General features: G+C 26.1%; 1 protein-coding gene across 2 annotated transcripts in view; it reads left to right on the top strand.

Moving 5' to 3' along the window:
• LOC117167615 (tyrosine-protein phosphatase non-receptor type 9) overlaps positions 1-16,063 on the top strand; it is a 102,455-nt gene extending 86,392 nt beyond the window's left edge. For both annotated transcript variants that reach the window (XM_033352677.1, XM_033352678.1), the window contains exons 9-10: positions 6,507-6,714; positions 15,011-16,063. In XM_033352677.1, coding sequence (XP_033208568.1) covers positions 6,507-6,714; positions 15,011-15,240 — 438 coding nt within the window. In that variant the 3' untranslated portion in view covers positions 15,241-16,063. The remainder of the gene's footprint in view (positions 1-6,506; positions 6,715-15,010) is intronic.
• Positions 16,064-17,486: the final 1,423 nt, after the last annotated feature.

Raw genomic sequence — 17,486 nt, 5'->3', positions numbered from 1 at the left:
TTTAATTCTTAATTTCCACGCACTATACCTATCACCATTAAAAGCTTTAATGTTTCTTTTCGCTTTCAGGTTCTCCATTGTCACTTACACTAAGCACTACACTGTCTACACACAAGAACAAAGTTTTCTTTCAGTTATGTCACTTTTAGTTATTTTTATTTAACACAGCACATAGTTAATATTAATTGTTAACTGGGCCCATAACCTATTAGAAAACAGGTTATGAACAACAACAAATGTATTTAATTAAAAGAATCAATTTATTGAAGAGCACTTTGAAGGCACGTCTTTACTCATCAAGATCTGATTTTGAACTAACGATGAAACGTATCACCAATATCACATTCATACACTATACACACTTAAATCATGGTTTACAGTTTATGTTACTGAGATTACGCATAGCTCTTGAAGCTTTATTCTAAACATCTTAGAATCGAAGAACACACACGACTTATAACATACCATTTTCATTACTCTGAAATGTAGATTATATTTTGCTCTATATACATATATACAATAGTTGAAATAATCTAACAGTTTTCGATCGCTCACTGTGAAAGAAGTTCTGAATGGAAGAAATTATTCTTCTACTAAAAATACGCATTCACCCACGAGCTTTGCAAAATAGTATAACATACCTCCTGTTGTTTTTTTTTCAGAACAATATAGTGCATTTTTATAAACAATTTTATTTATTTTGAACTTAAAACTTTTTTCCCTCGCTTTTTTTACCTAAAACATTTGTTCGAGATTCTCAAATATGCAGGATAAATTTGAGAATGGAGAAGTGAAAACTCCAAGTCTTACGAATTTTTATAATCCGTCGGGCACGTTGCAGTGAGCGAGCTATTGAGAACCCTTCGTCGACGTTGCGTGAAAAAAATGTGTAACACTTGAAGTTTTCATTTCTTCATTCTCAAATTTGTTCTGCATATTTGAAAATCTTGAAGACAAAATTTAGGTAAAAAGAAAAGAAAAAAAAATGTTCCAAGTTCAAAATAAATAAAGTTTTAATGAAAATGCACTATATTTTTATGAAAAAAATAGGAAAAAAATAGATTTACAGTGAGCGATCGAAAACAAATGATTTTCCCGATTACCAAATTTTGAAAAATCATATCTCGAGATTTTTGAGTATCACATTGAAATAAAAAAATACGTGTAGATTATTTTCAAACACAAAACGCGAAAAAAATGTTTCTTGGAAAACAAAATTTCGATTGTAAATGTCCCATATATTTTCCTGTATATTCAATATTTTAATTTTAAAACATATTTATCATTCACTAACTGATTACTTCCAGTGGCGTTGTCGTGACGCTTCCCGTCCTTAGTTTAATTATCTTTTTTCTTCTATTTCTAGAGAGAGTAAATTAGATATAATAATTTTCAAATTTATTCGCTTTATTTACATAATAAAATTCTGTTTCCACTTGAAATTGTTGTGATTGAATATAAAGTCTTTAGTTTCAATTGTAGTGAAAATGGTAAATTCTTACATTTCTAGTCCCTGATTCATGTAATTTCAAGTTTCTTCAAAGTTCCTTATTTAACATGCAGAAACATATATTACATATCTAAAAAATTATACGGATTCTCAAAAAATAAATCAAGGTTGGTGTGTATACTATTCACAATTTCAGAATTTGCAATTGCAAATCTATAAAATAGAATAAATTTCTATTTTAAATCTTCAAAATTGAACTATTCCAAAATAAAGCATTCGAAAGTGCTTAATTTTCTATTATACATCTTAAATATTAAAGTGTTTTTAATCGAAAACATTCAAAATTGAAAAAATTTTTAATACAAATCGCTAAAATTGAAGAATTTTTAATTGTTATTCTTAAAAATTGGATTATTAAAAAAAAAGTTCACAGTAACATACCTTGAAAATATACATCTTAAAAATCGAATAATTTGCAATATTCTATATTTTCAAAATTCAAAATTTTTCACTTGTGACTTCAAGTTTGTAGAATTTTAAATTATGAATCTTTAAAATTGAAGGGCTTTTAATTTAAAAAATTTTTAATTCTGTAATTTTTATGATTTACATTAGAAAATTCATCAATTTAGAAGATTTATCATTTAAAACTCAACTTTTTATCATCAATATCATAAAGACCATCACAGTTTAAGAATTTTTATTCATTAGAATTGATGATTTTAAAACTATAAATCATTAAAATGAAATAACATTCAGTATTGTGAATCTTCAAAATTGTAGATAATTAAATTTTAGTCTTTAAAATTAAAGACTATTTAATTTTGAAAATTTACGATTTAAAGTTATGAAAGTTTTATGTCTTACAATTAAAACTTTTATAATTTTGGTGCTTTATATTCGAAATTTCCAAAATCAATCAAATTTAATCAATTTTTAAAAAAGTATATGTTTGAAGTTAAAGAGTTTACACTTGTAAATCTTCAAAGTTGAATCTTAAATTGAAAATCGTGAAACTTGAAAAGTTTTTAATTGTAGATTTTCAAAATTGAACTGTTTTTTAAAAAATATTCCAAATTACATAACTTTAAAATATAAATCTTTAAATTTTAATCATTTGTAATTCTGTGTTGTCGAAAATCAAGTATTTTCAATCGTAACTCTTTAAAATTTCAGAACTTTAAATTACAAAAAGAGTTTTTAATTTGACCAGTTTCTGTAATCTTCATGATTTATATTTAAAAATGTCTTTAATTTAAACTTGACTCTTGATTTCCAATATCGTTCAAATTTATTCATTTTTATTTACATATCTTCAAAATTTAATAATAATTTATTTCTATGTATTAAAAATTTAAGAGTTTTCTGTATAATATGGTTTAATATGGTTTGCAAGATTTAGCATTGAGAAATTGACTTTTGAGCTTCAAAATCATCCAAATTTAAGAATTTCAATTTATACATTTTTTAAATGAAAGAGTCTTTGAATAAGAAAAATTTTCATTAAAAATTATGCAAGTTTTAAGCCTTAGGTTTTAAAAAGCTGTAATTTTTATGATTTTCAACTATTATTGGTAAAAAATTAAAATCCTGTTTGGTTGAAATATCATATATCACATTTTTCGTTAAAAATTTATTTTCTATGGTTGAAAATTGAACTACTTAGTTGAATGTGAAACTACTTTGTTCAATATTCATTTACTTCGTTGATGAATGATCATTTTAGTTGAAAACTTTTCATTTTCAAAATTTATTTATTTGGTTGAAAATTAATATTTTTAACTGAAAATTCAACTCGCACATGCTTGCATCAAAATTTATCTTTTTGAGTTGAAAATTCAATTATTTGGTTGAAAGCTCCTGTACTTTGTCAAAAATTCATCTATTTTGTCGAAAATTAGTTTTTTCTTATTTAAAATTAATTTTTTTAAACTAAAAATGTAACTGTTCCATGTTTTGTCGAAAAGTTATCTTTTTTGTAGAAATTTAATCCTCTTGCTTGAAAATTAATTTCTTCAGTTGAAAATGTAACTATTTTGTTGAAAATTCGTTTCTTTTGGTTGAAATTTTTTATTTTACTAACTGGAAATCTAAGTATGTTGTTTATTTTAGAAAACTGACCTTTTTAGCTGAGAATTTATGTATTTGGTTAAAAATTAAATTTGTTTTACTTGATTCATCATTTTAGTTGAAAATTCCCTTTTCCATTATTTATCGAAAGTTTACCTTCTTTGATCGAAATGCAATTTTTTTTTGGTTAAAATTATGTTAAGAATTGTTTTTTTTTTTTTTTTAGTTAAAAAAAGCTGTTTTGTTGAAATCTTGATTTTGTTTCGTTTCATCTTTACTTTTCTACCGGCAAATTGAATTATTCTGTTTTTTTTTTAATTTGTCTTTACTCGTTGAAAATTTGTATATTTAAATTAAAACTTTATATTTTTAGTAGAAAATTCATCTTTTGTGTTTAAAATTGAATTATTTTGTTATGATATTTTTTTCTGGGTTGAAAATTGACTGTTTGAACTAAAAATTCAATTCTTTTATTTTTGGTTTAAAAAATTTTGTCCATAAAAAAATGTATTTAAAATTAGCTTTTTTGGACGGACATTTATTTTTCTGACATTTTAAATATCCTAATTTTGGGTAGAAAATGTATCTTTTTGCAATGAAAATGCATGTACTTCTTTGAAAATGAGTTATTTTGGTATTGAAAATGCAACCAAATACTTGGTTGAAAATTCATATTTTTATTTGAAGATTCATCATTTTAGTATATTTTTTGTTTTATACCTATTAGAAGAATTTATAAATTGGGATATTGTAGCAACCCTGAATATTTTTTACTTTAACTTCTTTTATTATTTAAATTTAACGCCCTTTCCAATTGTAAGCGGTACATTTTCCCGCAAAATTTAAATAATGTAATTATTATTATTAAAGATAGAAAATACGATTCTTTAAATCCTAATTTAAAATGCTCACAAGTTTTTATTAAATTTTCAAAGCACATATTTTCATGCTCGTGAGAATTTTTCAAGCACTTGAAATCTTTAGAATACTACCAGGGTGGCGACTTGACCAGGAAACCGGAAAATGGCCGGAAATTTTATTGACAGTGAAAAAACTGTAAATTAAATTAAAAAACCGTAAATCTACTTCTGATCATAGCAAAATTCAAGTTTTCATTATTTTAATCATTTTTGTCAATTAAGAAAAGTTACTTTTGCTTTATCTACAGTTGCAGGGGATATGAGTGAAAATAATGCTCTGTTTTATTTTAGGACAGGGAGTTTCGTTAAAGAAATATAATTTCATTTGGAACAGGGAGTTTTTGAGATGCAACGAGAATTAAAAAAATAATTAAAACTGAGATTTAGATAAAAGGAGTTTTAAAAATCCCTTTTGCAAGTTCAAATTCGTCACAATTAAAAAGTTTCTTCTTCTACATTTTAGAAAAAGAAAGCACTTCATGTAGTTTTTAGAGTAGAAGTAGTATTTCTAATTTGAAAATATTTCTGAATTATGACATACATTTTTTGTACATTTTTCGTTGAGAATTTAAATTTATTTCTTGAAAATTCATCTGCTTGTGGTTAAAAGCTAAACTCTTTTGTTAAAAACTAATTTTTGTTCGAAGATTCCTAATTTTAATAAAAAATGCATCTCTTTTAAAAAATATAACTAATCCGATTTTTTTTGTTACGAATTCATGTAATATTCTAGAAAATTAATCCTTTTGTTTGAAAATTAATCTTTTTGGTAGATGTAGAATTCTACTATTCCTGTTGAAGTTTCATTAATTCAAGATTAATTTGATGAAAATTTAAGCGTTTTAATTTGAGTTGAAAAGGGACCTTTTCTGGTTGAAAATTTGACAATTTGGATATAAATTTGTCTTTCTTAATTGAGAACTCTTTTGTTTAATTGAAAATTCACAATTTTGTTTTTAAAAAACGACTTTTTTATAGAAACTCGCCTTTTTTCAGTAGAAATTGATTTTTTACTTTGAATGTCAATCTCATTGTTGAATCATTTTTTCTTTTGGATGGAAATTCAAGTATTGCAGTTAAATATTCATCTTTAAGGTTAGAAATAAATTTACTTGGTTGAAAAATAAACTCTTTTGATGAAAAATATTTTTTTTATTAAAGATTGATCATTATTGTAATTAAAAGTTGATTTCTTTGATTGAAAAGTGAGCTATTTAATTGAAAACTTGTTTTTTCTTTGAATGAGAAAAAAATTTTTTACCGAAACTTTAACTATTTTATTTCAAATTTGTTTCTTTTTTAGTTGAAAATAATTTTTTTGACTGAAAATGAAAATGCTATTCCAGTTGAATATTCCATAATTTTAGTCATTTTTTTGGTTGAACACTGATCTTTTTTAGTTGAAAATTCATTTTACTGGTTGAAATTTGATTTTCTTAACTTAAAACTTAATCATTTAAATTTTGGTCGAATTTTTTAATTCTTCTATTTCAGTTAAGAATTCATCCTTTTAGTTAAAAATTCATCAATCAAGATCAAAATTAATTTGTTTTACTAAAAATATAACTATTCCATTTTCGGTTGGTAATTGATTTTCTTTCTAGTTCAAAATTCAACTATTTCGTTAAAATTCACGTATTTTGCTTAAAAATGGTATTTTTCGATAGAAAGTTGATCTTTTTCTTGAAAATTAATGTTATTCTTTAAAAATTAATCTTTTTGGTTACAAATTCATACATTGAAGTTATTCATCATTTTATTTAAAAATTCATTAATTTGGTTTAAAATTTTCCTATTCTAGTTGAAGATTCATAATTTTATTTGAAAATTCATTTATTTTGCAATTTTTTGCTCGTTGTTTTAAAGGATCATTAGAATGAACGTCGTATTTTTAAATAAATGTTTGCGTTTTGCGACAAATATGAATGTTATTTTTAATTGACCGGGAAAATTGAAAACCTTGACCGGGTCATAACCGTGAATTAAAAACCGTCCGTCAAATCGTCACCCTGACTATGTGTCATTTTTGCTACTTTGGGAATAATAAAAACAATTGTTTTCAATAGACTGAAGAGACAAGAGAAGTTTGTCACATGTTATACACAGCTTGGCCAGACTACGGAGTACCTCAATCGGCAAGAGCTTTATTACAGTTCCTCTCGTTAGTACGACAGCAACAAAATGCACTTTTGACCAGCAGAGGTGATACTTGGGCTGGACATCCACGTGGGCCGCCTATAGTTGTACATTGTAGCGCCGGTATTGGCAGGACAGGTAATTTAAATTTTATAATATCCCTTTTTTTCTTTTATAATTTTATAATTTTTTTATTTTTATAATAGCCCCTATTTTGAAAAGAATTCCTCTTTTTTCCCTGCCTTCCCAATTGGAGATTTTCCACTAAAGAGGTTAATTTTCATCTTTAATAATAAATCTTTTCAGAAAATTAATTTTTCAACAAAAGAGTTCAATATTCAGTTAAGTAGTTGATTTTTCTAATAAAAATATGAATTTTGAATCAAGAAAATTAAGTTTCTACCTAAAAGCCGAATTTTAACTGAAAAGATAAATTTTCAACCAAATAGTTGGAATTTTTAACCAAAAAAGATGGAGTTTTAACCAAATAATTGTATTTTTAACAAAATAATTAGATTATCAATCAAATCATAGAGACGTTAACTAACAGAGATGAATACTGAATCAAAAATTTAATCGTAGACTCTGCAAGCAAAAAGAATGAACTTTCAACCAAAATTAGTTAGATTTACTTTGGCTTCTGTTTCTTTAATTTCCAATTGAGCGAAAGAACAAGAAAAAGGAGAAGTTTCTTAAAAACAGGGGAAAAAGATTATTTTTTTTAAAGAAGAGAACATTTTTAATATATGAAAAATTTTTGCGAAATATTTTAAATCCTTAGAATATCTTTGTGAAATCTTTTCAAAATATCAAAAATATTCTTGAAATATTTGTGAAATTATTGAAATCATTGAAGTCTTTGTGAAATCTTTTTAATCGATCAAAAATATTTGTGAAATCTTTGCAATCTTTAGAAAATCATTGAAATCTTTGTGAACTCTTTCTCATATCTTTTCTTTTCTTTTTCTTTCGCTATCTTTTCAAAGTATTTGAAATATTTTCGAAATATTTAAAATCTTCATGAAATCTGTGCGAAATATTTTAAATATTTTTTAAACATCTGATAATATTTGTGAAAGTATTTAAATCTTTGGGAAATCATTGAAATTTCTATTTACTCTTTGAAATCTATCTGAAATCTTTGTGAAATCTTGGGGAAATCATTTGAAATCTTCAAGATGTCTTTGGAAATATTCGAAATATTTTATAATATTTCTGAAATTATTGAAATCTTTTGAAACTTATTGAAGTCTTTGTGAAGTCTTTTAAGTCTATGCGAAATATCCTCAATCTTTCGGAACTCATAGAAATCTTTGGGCTCTCTTTAAAATATATCGGAAATCTTTGTAAAATAATTGAAGTATTTGTGAAAACTTTTTAATCTATCCGAAATCTTTGCGAAATATTTGTGCAATTTGTTTAATCTTTGGAGAATCATTCAAATTTTTATTAAGTTTTTGAAAAATCATTGAAATCTTGATGAAATATTTTTAATCTATCTGAAATCTTTGCGAAACTTTCAAAATTGTTGCTAAATCTTTGGGAAATTATTCAAATCTATATGAAATCTTTACATTTTTTTTAATCTTGGTGAAGTCATTGAATTCTTTTTTAAATTTTTATGAAATATTTTTATTATTTTGTTATATGTTTGTCAATTGCAAAATTAAAAAACAGTGTTTCTCTTCTTTTATTTCTCATGAAATAGAAAAAGAAACAGTGAAAGTTAATATTAATTCTTATTCGAATTATTTTCAATGACGTTTTGTACTTTTGGGCTGAAAATTCATATTTTTGGTTGAAACTTTGTTCCTTTTTAGTTGAAAATTTATATTTTAATTAAACATTAATTATTTTTGGAGAAAGCTAGTTTTTGTTTTATTTAATTTTTATTCTTATAACTGAAAATTGAATTATTGTATATTTGTTTTGCAAATTTATCTTTATTCGTTGAAAATGTGTATGTTTGATTGAAACTGTTTTTTATTTTATTTATTTTTTTGTAGAAAATTCATCTTTTGCGTTTAAAATTGAATTCTTTTGTTTAGAATTAATTTTCTGGGTTAAAAATTGATTAACAAAAATTAAATTCTTCTATTTTTTCTTAAAAAATCGTTTTTTATATTTAAAAAATTCCTTTGAAATTAGTTTTTTTGTGCGGTTTTGTTAATTTTTTCGCTATTTGTATTATTCCCGGATATTCAAGCAATTTTAAATATAGTGATGAACTAATTTTTTGTATATTGCTGTTTTACAATATGTTTCTACTATATAATAAATATAATTATTGTGTAAATATATCGTAAACAAGGAATTTGATAAATTCTAAAATACTGTTTTTTATTACAATCAAATAACGAACCTTCAAAAGTGATATTTTTAAATCAAGTAGACTTTGTAACGAAGCAAAAATATTTTAGAATAAAAAATTACCTAATACTTTAAATTTACTCGATTTTCTATTTTGTTATCTTACCAAAATAAAACATTTTGCTTTGCAATCTTCTAAACTCTTTTTCGAAATTTTACGAAATTCGTTTGATTTGTTTGAAACCCTTTTTTAATTTTTTCTTAATGTTCATTTTTCAGAATAAAAAATTATTTAAAATTTTGACACGAAAAAAATTCTTTCTTTTTTTAAGTCTTGTCAGACCTTCTAAACCTTCAAATCTCTAAAAATTATTTAAATTTTTCCTGCATTTTTTATTTATTCTGCAACATTTAAAAAATTGCCTTAAAATTTTCCAGATCCTTCTTTGACAATTTTTGAAATCTTTTGAAATAATCTCTTAAAATTAATTTTTCGAAATAAAAAGTTATTTTAATTTTTCCCAGGAACCTGAAAAAATTTATTTTATTTTCGTGAAACTTTACAAAATTCTTAAAAAATCTTTGCAAGTTTGAATTATTTCGTAATCGTTTCAAAAACTTCTGAATATCTCTTAAATTTACTCAAATTTGTTCCGAAACATGCTTATTAAAAATTCTTGGAAATAATATAAAATGTTTTGTAATCTTTTTTCAATTTTCTGTTGAAATTCCTTACAAAACAATCATTTCAAAATTTCCCATGAATCTTAAAAACTTTTTTTCATTGTACTCTGACAAAATTCGGTTTACCTAAAAATATTTTTAATCCTGACAAATTAAAAAATTGTTTCAAAGTCTTTCATATTTTATTATCCCACATTTTGAAATGTTCAAAATTTAAAATTATTCTTTTAAAATAAAACCGTTTCATTTTCACAATAATTACCAGTAATTACATAAAAAAACCCGTTTTCTTGATACATTTTGAAGAGTTGGTAACGGCTCTACATAACAAAAGTCATATAACATGAACCATTTTCAACGACCCTAATTTTGTATAGGAGCTCTGGCTAAATTTTAATGCCAGCCGTGAACTAATCCGCTGGTGGTGCTGCTGCGCTTCTTGCTGCCAAATTCATTCATTGTAAGAGAAAAATAATGAAATAATTAATAAAAGAATATTTTATGGGCAACAAAGGGTCTGATATTTTTCATAATATATTCTCAAATATATAAACATTATTTCAAATGTGCAAAATCTATTCAGACTTTCAAAGATATGCAAAAATAGTGCGTAAACCAGTATACGTGTTCAGAAATATAAGGATAGAAAAAGAAAATTAAAGAATAATACAAAATTTAAAGATTATAAATGGTAGTTAATCGACTCTGATCCAATTTATTTTTTTCATTACTGGCAAAATTACAGATTTTAAATTAACTTAGAAATTCCTATAAAAAATGCAACGATAGATGCTCATATAGTAATAAATTTGAAATGTAAAAAACAATTGATACAATTACGAATTTGAGTATTCTGAACGCATCTCAGTTGATGGCAGTCGTATTTTTTTACAGATAATAATAAATATAGTCTTAATGTTACCCTCCATGAAACATTTTTATAGAAAATTCATTATAAGCCTAGCTATGATGATTTTCCTGCAATTTTTTCGCTATTATATAAAAAATTATGGAAAATGATGATCGAAAATAATAGTATTAAAATATTACAATACTTAGTGCAAAAAGTAGAGGAAAGTATACAATTTATTTTGAACTACTCAGACAAAAGTGCATAACAATGTTTATATTTGAAACAAGCTTCGTTTAGATTGAGGATATAATGAAACCTAGAATCCATGAGTATATTTTACTTTTTGGAATAATTATTTTAATATTATTTATTTTTATAACCATTTTTCAATTATTACTTTTTTATCATATATTTGAAATATTTAAAAAAGACGTAAAGAATGTCACTTAATTATTTTTCTAAAGAACTAACAAGATGGAAGATTCAGCATTTTTAGACCCGTACATCTTCAAAAAATTAAAACATCTATTTTCATCGCTACATCGCCTAATTTTTAATTGTTATGGATTTCGGTATTAAATCCATTTCGCTCATCATTAACAAGTAATATGATAAAGGATTATATATTTATAATTAAAAAAAGTATATATTTCTAAATTAAACAAAAATTGGATAATATTCATACATAAAGTGGCCTGTGATGTAAATAGAAACACTTCTATTTTTAAAAATGTTGATTCAATTACACATTTATTTTATTGGCTAAATAAGTGTCATTCCATTTCATCTCACCGGTTGGTTGCGGCCTAATTAAAAAGAATGTTGATTTTTTACTGCAATAATACGCAATGTTTTTTTGAAGTGATTTAACACAAAAATTTGATAAATTACAGAAATTTTATTTAAAAATTTAATTCACAAAATCCAATGGTAGAGAAACATGTTTATGTTAAAAATATGTATTATAGAATAGAAAAAAAAAAATCTGCAATGTCAAATTGTATTCAATACAATCTGACGTTATTCGACAGTTTTTATGCTAAATAAGTAACTTTATTGGGGTATAATGAATGAAACTTGTGTTTTAGCAGCAACTGAAAAATAATCATTTTTTAGCACTTCCATAGCCTTAATAAAAACGTTATATTTAATTTTTTTAAATAGAAACTCGCCTTCATAAGCTTTAATTGTAGTCAGATTTTTCATTGTTGTAGCCCTTTTTTTAACATTTTATACTGAAGTACGAAAATATTTGTTTTCAATTTCGAGATTGGAGATTTTTTTTCATTTTCGCGGATGAATAACTCAGGTTTTTTTTCTTAATCTGGTTTAACCATTGATGTAAATTAGGTCCTCATTTTATTCCCCTGAAAATTGAACTTTAAAAAATTTAGACAACTTCTATTTTGTCATTAACTCGGTTAATTAAGACTGAAAATAGGAATATTTTGGGCAGTTTAGAAAATTGATATTTAAATAGAAAAGGGCTCGGGCGAACGCAACATTTTCAGGGGGATAAAATAAAGCCCTGATTTACATATGCTCTGAATACTTAATTTTTGCATTTTCTCCGTTGCTCGTTATTCATTCGCGAAAATTAAAAACATCTCCAGATTATCAAATTTTGAGGCGAAAATTTGCAATAGTTAAAAAAAGGGCTACAACTATGATGAGGTTGACGGAACATGATTCTTAGGCGATAAGTTTTAATTGAAAAAAAATTCAAAACAAAGATTTTAATAAGCCTATAAAATTCCTATTCATCATTTGATAATAAAATAACTTTTGCACATGTGAAATCAAAGTTTTAAGAGTAATTTAAGTCAATTTTACACCGCAGAATTCGAGTTTTCCTCTATATTTCCTAATACGCGTAATTAATGTGACATTATGTGTCCCTTCCCCTTTTAAAAATAAAACTTATGAATAAATAAAAATAAAGTAATTTAATACATTTATCTGATGAATAAGTTATAAAAATAATAAGTATTATTATAGTTCAGTATAAAAAAAAATAATAGGCCGCAACCACATTAAATTAGATGGTCTCGTTTTTGTTGCAATGGTATTCAATTTATACGATTTGCATGAATCTGCTTCATTAAAACCATTTATTTATTTTACGCGCACTGTAAATCACTTCAAATTATCTTTTTCATTTATGCTTCATTTTTGATTTACATTTGTTATATAGCCTAATGCAGGGGTCTCCAAAGGTAGATCCTGTATCTACTATCAATCCCAGGCCAATAGGTCGGATCTACTCAGTTTTGACCCAGAACTGTCAAAACCCTTAAACTTATTTTTTTCCGCTAGGAACCCTTAAACTCGAGACCTTTATTTCTATTCGAAACTTCACGCTAAAATTGATAATTATAAAATGAAATAATGAATTTTTTGTTTTCGTTGGCTAAAAGTTGATTTGTTTATAAATAATTCAAAATTTAATTTTCAAATTAAATTAAAAAGTAGCAAGGAATTCACGCGTCCTTTAGTTTCGATTACCTAATATTAAAAACATAATCAATTTTAAAGTCCACAATAACAAATTTTTCAATATTAAAAGTTGAATAAGTTGTTAAATGGACTTACATAATTGATTATATTATTTAACAGATACAAAAAATAAATAAATTACTATTTTTACGATCTGTTAATACCAATGCATAGAATTTTTCCCTCTCAGTTACGATAGCGTTTTTGAAAACTTTTCTATCACAAATTAAAAACTAAAAATGTTTTTTTGTTTCAAATTTTTTTGAATAATTCAATTTTAAGGGTTTATAATTTTAACAAATTTACATTTTGAGAGGTAAAACTGACGAAAACTTAATTTTTTATCTTAGACAAATTAGTGGCATCACTTTTAATTTGTTTTAAATGTAATAAAAATTAAAAGTTATACAATTTAAGCAGTTTTTAATTTGAAACATTCAATGTAATTTAAAGTAGTATCAAATTAAAAATTATATTTATTTAAAAGCGCTAATGCAATTTCAATTCATTTGAATTTTAAGTAATCAATATTTAAAGTTCTAAATTTTTTTCTGAAATAATTTTATTTGCAGATCCTCAATTTGACAAAAACTCTTAAATTTTGAACGCCTTGAATTTATTTTCGACCACTATTTATTATTATTAGTATTTTTTTATTATTTAGCATTATTAATGTCGAAAACATTTATATGTGAACAATTATCGGCAAATACTTAGTTCAAATAATTTAAATAAAATACTTTGTAATTCAAGCTCAGTCAAGTTATACGAGAAAAAGGGTCGAAAAAAAACGGTAGATCTTGGAAAAGGCCGAGCGATCCTGGGTCACGCTGCACCTGTGGATTGTGGTGACTTATGGCCTACTGTATCTGCCAGCAAGATGCGCAGCTGCGCCGCCCGCGGAGTAGTTCACAGCTGGCATCAATCTTTAACCAGCGTTTTTGCGCGATAGGGCTAATTTGAACTAAAAATTCAATTCTTCTATTTTTGTTTAGAAAATCCTTTTTTTTTTTGTTAAACATTTATTTTTCGATAAGTTGCTTCCCGAATGAGATAAAACTCGTAGATTTTCGAATATAACATTTCTAAATGACCAATTGCAATATTAAAAAATATAAATTATTTCTTGAAAAAAAGATTCTACTCTATCTTCACTCCATTGGGAATCGAACCACAAAACTTCTGATTTCCGGTCATGTGCTTTTCCAATTAAGCTATTAGAGGGATCAGAATAAGAACTCTTAATTCAAGAAAATAACGCCAATTTTTAGCTAGGTGTTAATAATACAATTAATTAGTTTTAAATTTTTATCTCCTATATCATCAGAGATTGTACCTTACCGACAATAGATCAACCCTCCAAACCATGAAGGCAAAAAATCTACACATATCGATCAAGTTAAGAATCTTCAATAATAGAAAATGCTTAACGTCTTAATAAGACTAGATGGAAAATAATATTTTCAAATTAAAATTATTTCTTGAAAAAAAGATCTTACTCCATCTTCACTCCATTGGGAATCGAACCACAAAACTTCTGATTTCCGGTCAGGTGCTTTTCCAATTAAGTTATTAGAGGGATCAGAATAAGAACTCTTAATTCAAGAAAATAATAATAAAAAATATATAATAAATATATAATAAAAAGTTAAAAAATAATAAAAAAAAAAATTGGCGTTATTTTGTTGAATTAAGAAGAGTTCTTATTCTGATCCCTCTAACAGCTCAATTGGAAAAGCACCGGACCGGAAATCAGAAGTTTTGTGGTTCGATTCCCAATGGAGTTAAGATGGAGTAGGATCTTTTTTTCAAGAAATAATTTTAATTTGAAAATATTATTTTCCATCTAGTCTTATTAAGACGTTAAGCATTTTCTGTTATTGAAGATTCTTAACATGATCGATATGTGTGGATTTTCTGCCTTCATGGTTTGGAGGGTTGATCTACTGTCGGTAAGGTACAATCTCTGATGATATAGCAGATAAAAATTTTAAAATAATTAAAAAATAGTATATTTCGTCTTTTATTTCTCATGAAATAGAAAAAGGAACAGTGAAAGCTAGCATTAATCCTAATTCGAATTATTTTCAGGGACGTTTTGTACTTTGGATATTTGCATATCTCGACTGGAAGACACTGGTACTGTAGATATCCGAGGGACAGTGGAAAGAATTCGAGCACAAAGGGCGTACAGTATTCAAATGCCAGACCAATATGTCTTCTGTCATCGAGCCCTGGCAGAATATGCACTTTCCAGGGATATGCTGAGTTCCCAGGATCTTGCCATGTTATCACCCACCATCGAGGAGGACTCTGACTAGACTAATTCTATTAGAAACACATTAGATTGATACACTTATCAATACTAGGTATATTCTTGCATTTCCCTTCCATTGTCAGGTTCAAAACAAATCATCCGAAGATATTCTTTAAACTTTTATCAAATTATCATCGTCATCGTCGTCGCCATCATACAATGCTTTCAATGATACTTCTCATTTCTTACTCCTAAGTCGGCCTGCTAGCTAGGAACCAAAATTCCCGTCAAGCATAACTACTCACGATGAGATCTGAAACTCGTTCTCGAACCTTCGCATGCAAATCAATCAAAATGAATTCATGAATTGAACAAGTGTCTTAATCCATTTCATGTGATTTGAACCTGAATTAGATATCGATTAGGCATTTTATACGAATTGATTGATAGAATTCTAACTATATTTATACACGGAAAAAGTAACGGAATAGTCGACTTTTTTTATTTCCTTTGAAAGGTCTCTTCACATGGAATGGAATTTCTCACAGTTTGACACCAATTTGCAAAAGATTTTGGAAACCGTATGCAGTTTTGTCAAGCGTGATCCAAATTGATGAATTTAAAAGACTTGAAAAAAATTATAAGGAATAAAAAGGATAATTTAAGTAGCGTTTTCTTAAAAGACGATCGCGCGAGAATTTCTTTGATAATAAATGCAATTTAGTGATGCTTAGTGAAGCGGATGAAGAAAATTGCGTTGAAAATAAGCGATCTCATCAACCTTTGAAACAGGCGATTGATGATAAACCAGATAGGCATTTTTGGGTAACCAAAGATTATTTTCTATTCAGTCGTAGATGATCAAAACTTGCCAATGATAAATTAGAGTGTTATTCTTTCAGTTTAGTACTTCCAAACAAAAAAATTGTGGACAATACTTGAAAGCCGGAGGTCCCCCTAAAATAACAGACTGGTGATTTTCATTTTGCCTAGACTTTTTTCTAATCTTTAACTTCGATGTGCCTATTCAAATGTCTACCTAGAAACAGTGTTCCTCTTGAATCCATTGGATGTCGTGGGAAGTTGAGGAAAAAAATAATACAGTTAAAATCTCAAAATTTCGCTATCAATTGTGAAATACGTGTTTACAAAAAACTAACTTGTTACTGTGTAATTTTTGTAACACCTAAAGCCCGTAATTTTTTGAACTAGTAGTCGATTACTGACTTGATACTTTTTCATGTTTACCTTTTCGTCCCACATGTGCTAGAATCTGTGGTTATTCAAGGAGAACATCCAATTGTACTATTGAAACTTTTACACGAAGTTTTTACTTGCAGAAGCTTTTTTGACTGATACCCTTAGAAGTCACAATTTGAATGTGATTATGATGTCTGCAGATTTTTAATTTGTTTTAATAAGCGAGAAAAACTTGGCTTCTATTATATTATATGAAATCCTAATTTTTGGAAATTAACTTGTGCGACAGATAAGACTGCAAATTTCAGATGTCTATTTTTTCACGCAATGGAAGATGTTTCTGACGACTTCTCTTAATAGTGAGTTTTTGAGTTTGATCTGCAGACTCTTTCGTGCAAGTAAATTTTAGAAAATGGGAGAATGGTCCTGCAAAAACGGTAGGCAACCTAGAAAACAATGTAGATTTGTATTTGCGGGTAAAGATTTTAAATAAAATTAGGAATAATTTATATACTTCATTGACGTTGGAAACTATTGTCGTGCGACTGTAAATAGTTTCAAAAATTAGCGTTTGTCAGGGTGGTCGCACGACCAGAACACCGGGAAATGGCAGTGATTTTATTTTTTGACCGGTAATTTTATACATTTTTAGAAAAGAAATCTGTCCACTCATATGATATAATGCAATTGAAAATAAGTTTGCTTCCCAATTTTCTTTAATGCTAAGTTTTGTTCTGTGCTTTTTCAAATGTGGAATTATTCAATTTACAGTGGGTGATTCTAAAATTTTTACTTTGAAAATTTTCGATTTTTTGATCCCACTGAGATCCCATTGGTTGATTATTTAGTTGCCAGTGACAACTTGTGTGCGAAACGATTGACTTTTTTGAACAATATTTTTTGTATGAATTCTCATATTTATTTATTAAATTCGTATATAAAATCATGTAAATATAACATTTTTAGCAATCGAAAAGTGTAAATAAAACGAATTTTAAATCCTTATTTTAAAGAATTAAAAATTTCCATTCAAATAAAGAAGTTTTAATTAATTTTTTCTTAAATATTGAACAGCTAAAAACAGAAGAAAATTGAAAATTAAGTGTCCAT

Source organism: Belonocnema kinseyi, chromosome 2 (assembly GCF_010883055.1).
Source record: "Belonocnema kinseyi isolate 2016_QV_RU_SX_M_011 chromosome 2, B_treatae_v1, whole genome shotgun sequence".
Lineage (NCBI taxonomy): Eukaryota > Metazoa > Arthropoda > Insecta > Hymenoptera > Cynipidae > Belonocnema > Belonocnema kinseyi.
This window is presented reverse-complemented; position numbering and strand designations above follow the sequence as displayed.